This window comes from Pinus tabuliformis, chromosome Q, assembly GCF_031772625.1.
Source record: "Pinus tabuliformis cultivar Carrire ecotype Pingquan chromosome Q, CPIR1, whole genome shotgun sequence".
Taxonomy (NCBI): domain Eukaryota; kingdom Viridiplantae; phylum Streptophyta; class Pinopsida; order Pinales; family Pinaceae; genus Pinus; species Pinus tabuliformis.
In genome coordinates, this window is record NC_142296.1 from 1208228001 (window position 1) to 1208231095 (window position 3095).

Here is a 3095-nt window from a genome sequence, read left to right on the forward strand (position 1 = left end):
GGTATCGTCGTTGTGTACATAGCAATGCTTATTAATTCAAATAGATGTTCATTGATATGGTTATTAGTCCCTGCCATCTGGCATTCGGCAGGGACTATTGTAATCGATCCGGTGCGAGATAGCATTAGTTTCACGTTTTATCACTGTGTTATACGCTGCTTATTACAAAGTTTTCAAACGCTCGATTAACGCGCTGTGCCGGATAACCAAAGTTTTATTTCAAACTTAGCTTTTGCCATCTTATTTGGCCTCTTCCCGAGGCGGAAGAGGCCCGACCATAGATTAAATTGGGTTTACACGCCTGCTGTATTCTCGCTAACCGTCAACCGGTTGTTTTAATGTTAACATTAATTCGTGATCTCATAGATATACAGAAAATAAAACAAGTGCCATGGTTATGCATGGGGATACAAGTGGCAAACTAATATCGAAACTGTTCTGTTCATCTTCGTCCGTGGCCACAGCTATGAAGCCCATCCAGTTGGCGTGAGTACTCCACAGCTTCTGCACAGATCCTTGCGATGATACTTGCAGATAACAGGCCTGGGTAAACTCTCCGTATCTGATGATCTCCTTTCGCAGTATGCCGTCCATGGGATCAAGCAGCCCTTCCCAGTTGTTGGCGCCTTGGATTTCCTTCCATATGTCTTCCAGATTCCTCTTGGGCTTCGACGCCTTGGACATCTTTGGCTCCTTCTTCTCTTCGATGTCAACTGCGTGGAGCGTGGTCGTCAGTGACTCCATTCCCGCATTTCTGATGGGCAGCGCCCTTCTTTTCATGTCTGTCAGGTCACGATGCCAATGAGTCGGGTTCCTGAAACAATTGAGCGGATGGTGATGATGAGAAATTAGGAAAATTTGTATTGGGCTTATTGAAGGGGCGCAACGAGTTTAATTCCAGGCGTACCTTGGATTCTGCTCTCGCATGGCCTGGCAGGTCGTGAGGCCCTCAAATGTCTGGTTCGCGAAAACGTCGGTTGCGGGGCTTCGAACCTGCGACCTGTTGTATCGGATCCATGACAAACTGTAAGTTCTCAAATCCCCATTCCCTGCACAACAGAATTATCACATTGAATTTCAAATCCAAAAACCATAATCGAATCTTTACTACTATTTAATTGAAAATATAATGGGTCTTACCTGGAATCAGTATTGTTGGCACTGTTGGCCGAGCTGCTGTCCAGTTTATTCTGCAAGCAAAGCTTATTGGACATGGAAGGCCTTTGCTATAGCAAGGTCTCGTAGGCTGCGAAGGTTTTGGGAACGACGAACCAGATATTCCCGAAAGCAGGTCTGAATGATCACAGCAGCATCCTGGGGAGACAACTCCTTCTGCTTCCCCTTACAACTGAGTTGACCAGTTGCTGCAGCTCTCCTTTTGGCCAACACACCCTGCCATGTTACACACAAATAGTTGTCAGCAAAAGAAGACCAAGAACAAGTAATGTGTTTGACAACATTTTCAACATAAGTTTCATCTTTGTCTTGCCTGGATTTTCTTACACGCCTCATCATCATGTGAGTGGCTGCTGCTGCTACTGCTGCTCCCACCGCCTTCTTCAAGTGGAATGACGATCTTAGCATCTGAAGACTTGTTATCATTGATAACAGTATATTTTTCAACTCGAATGGTTTTGAACTCCCCCTGCCGCGCTCCAGGAATTGTTATTGTGATGGGATCGGTGACTTTATTCTTAGATTCTTCCCATTTGTATGAAATCTTGCCCTTCACACCATTATCCCCCTTCCATTCTTGCTTTAAGGACTTCTTCACAGTACATGCACATGGTAGTGGCTTTGCTTTTTCAGGTTTAGTTTCCTTCTTGGCCTTCAAATCCTTGAGCTTTTCCACACTCATCTCCATCGCTGTCATTCGATCAGCCAGGTCCTTCACGAATTCATCCCTGCGGAACTGAGCTTTCTCTACTATTCTTTGAACAGCGAATGAATCCCCACGTCCTCCTGTGGTCTGTCGAAACCTGCGAATGGTTTTGTGAGAAGGAGTTGTCTCCATCTCCATTGCTATACGATCTGTGCAGGCAAAGGTGAAGGGCTCCTTCTCTATGGCCTTCTTCACATTCGAATTGAAATCGCAGAGCCATTTCTTTCTGATGGCAAAGAAATCATCCTCCAATGGAAAAGGATTCCACTCTAGGTCTAGGTCTGCAACCATCGATTTTTCAAATATGCGTTTGTGGGTTTCTTCAATCCAGGAAGAGGATGGACTTGAGTAGTAGTATTCCACCCAGCTACAGTGCCCGGGTTTCAGGTTTCAATCTCCCTGATCACAGCTGTTAACCTGATGCGACCTTAGGTGGCCTGCTGTATAGCTTGCATGTGTTATGCTAGGGAGATAGGTGTTAGGCACATGGCCGTCATGTAGGGCCCACAAGGTGGATAAAAGTTTCGACTTTCATTTTTATTTTTATTGACATCGGTTGATTTTCTTATTTTTATTTAAATTTGAAATTTGATGTTGCATTGTCGTTTCTTAGTTGAGAGCTGGTACAGTTGAGAGCTTACTTTTGTTGGCATGTTATGAATCTGTGAAGGGGCGGACAAGCGGAGGAGGATCCGGCCATAATATTGAGATACATGTAAGTATATTTTCTTGCTGTGAAAGTCATTTGGTATTTATTTGTTCTTCATCAAATCCTTGAGGGTCAAATTTGCCAGGTTGGGTTAAAATTCCTGTATTAAATTCTGTCATTTCGTTGATTATGTTTTGCTGCATGTTCGTTTGATGGGTTTCTGCTGCTGCGCCCATTCGGGTTAATTTCCAGCTTAAATTTGTATTGGGCTTATTGAATTTGGGTATTTTGAAAAGTCATTTTAGATTTTTACCTGTTTTCATTGTAGTCTTTGCTTCCATGAAGGCCAAGAAGGAAACTAAACCTGAAAAAGCAAAGCCACTGCCATGTGCATGTACTGTGAAGAAGTCCTTAAAGCAAGAATGGAAGGGGGATAATGGTGTGAAGGGCAAGATTTCATACAAATGGGAAGAATCTAAGAATAAAGTCACCGATCCCATCACAATAACAATTCCTGGAGCGCGGCAGGGGGAGTTCAAAACCATTCGAGTTGAAAAATATACT

The 3095-nt window shown here is 43.7% G+C and overlaps 1 protein-coding gene across 1 annotated transcript; it reads right to left on the reverse strand.

Annotated features, from left to right (window-relative positions):
* Positions 1 to 360: 360 nt before the first annotated feature.
* Positions 361 to 2279, reverse strand: LOC149224117 (uncharacterized). The gene is made up of 5 exons (XM_089388090.1): positions 1490 to 2279; positions 1222 to 1392; positions 1141 to 1190; positions 908 to 1024; positions 361 to 814 (listed from the first exon to the last, which is right to left on the reverse strand). Exons 1-5 carry the CDS (start codon positions 2171 to 2173, stop codon positions 361 to 363), a joined length of 1476 nt encoding a protein of 491 aa, XP_089244216.1. The 5' UTR covers positions 2174 to 2279.
* Between the last annotated feature and the right edge of the window lie 816 nt (positions 2280 to 3095).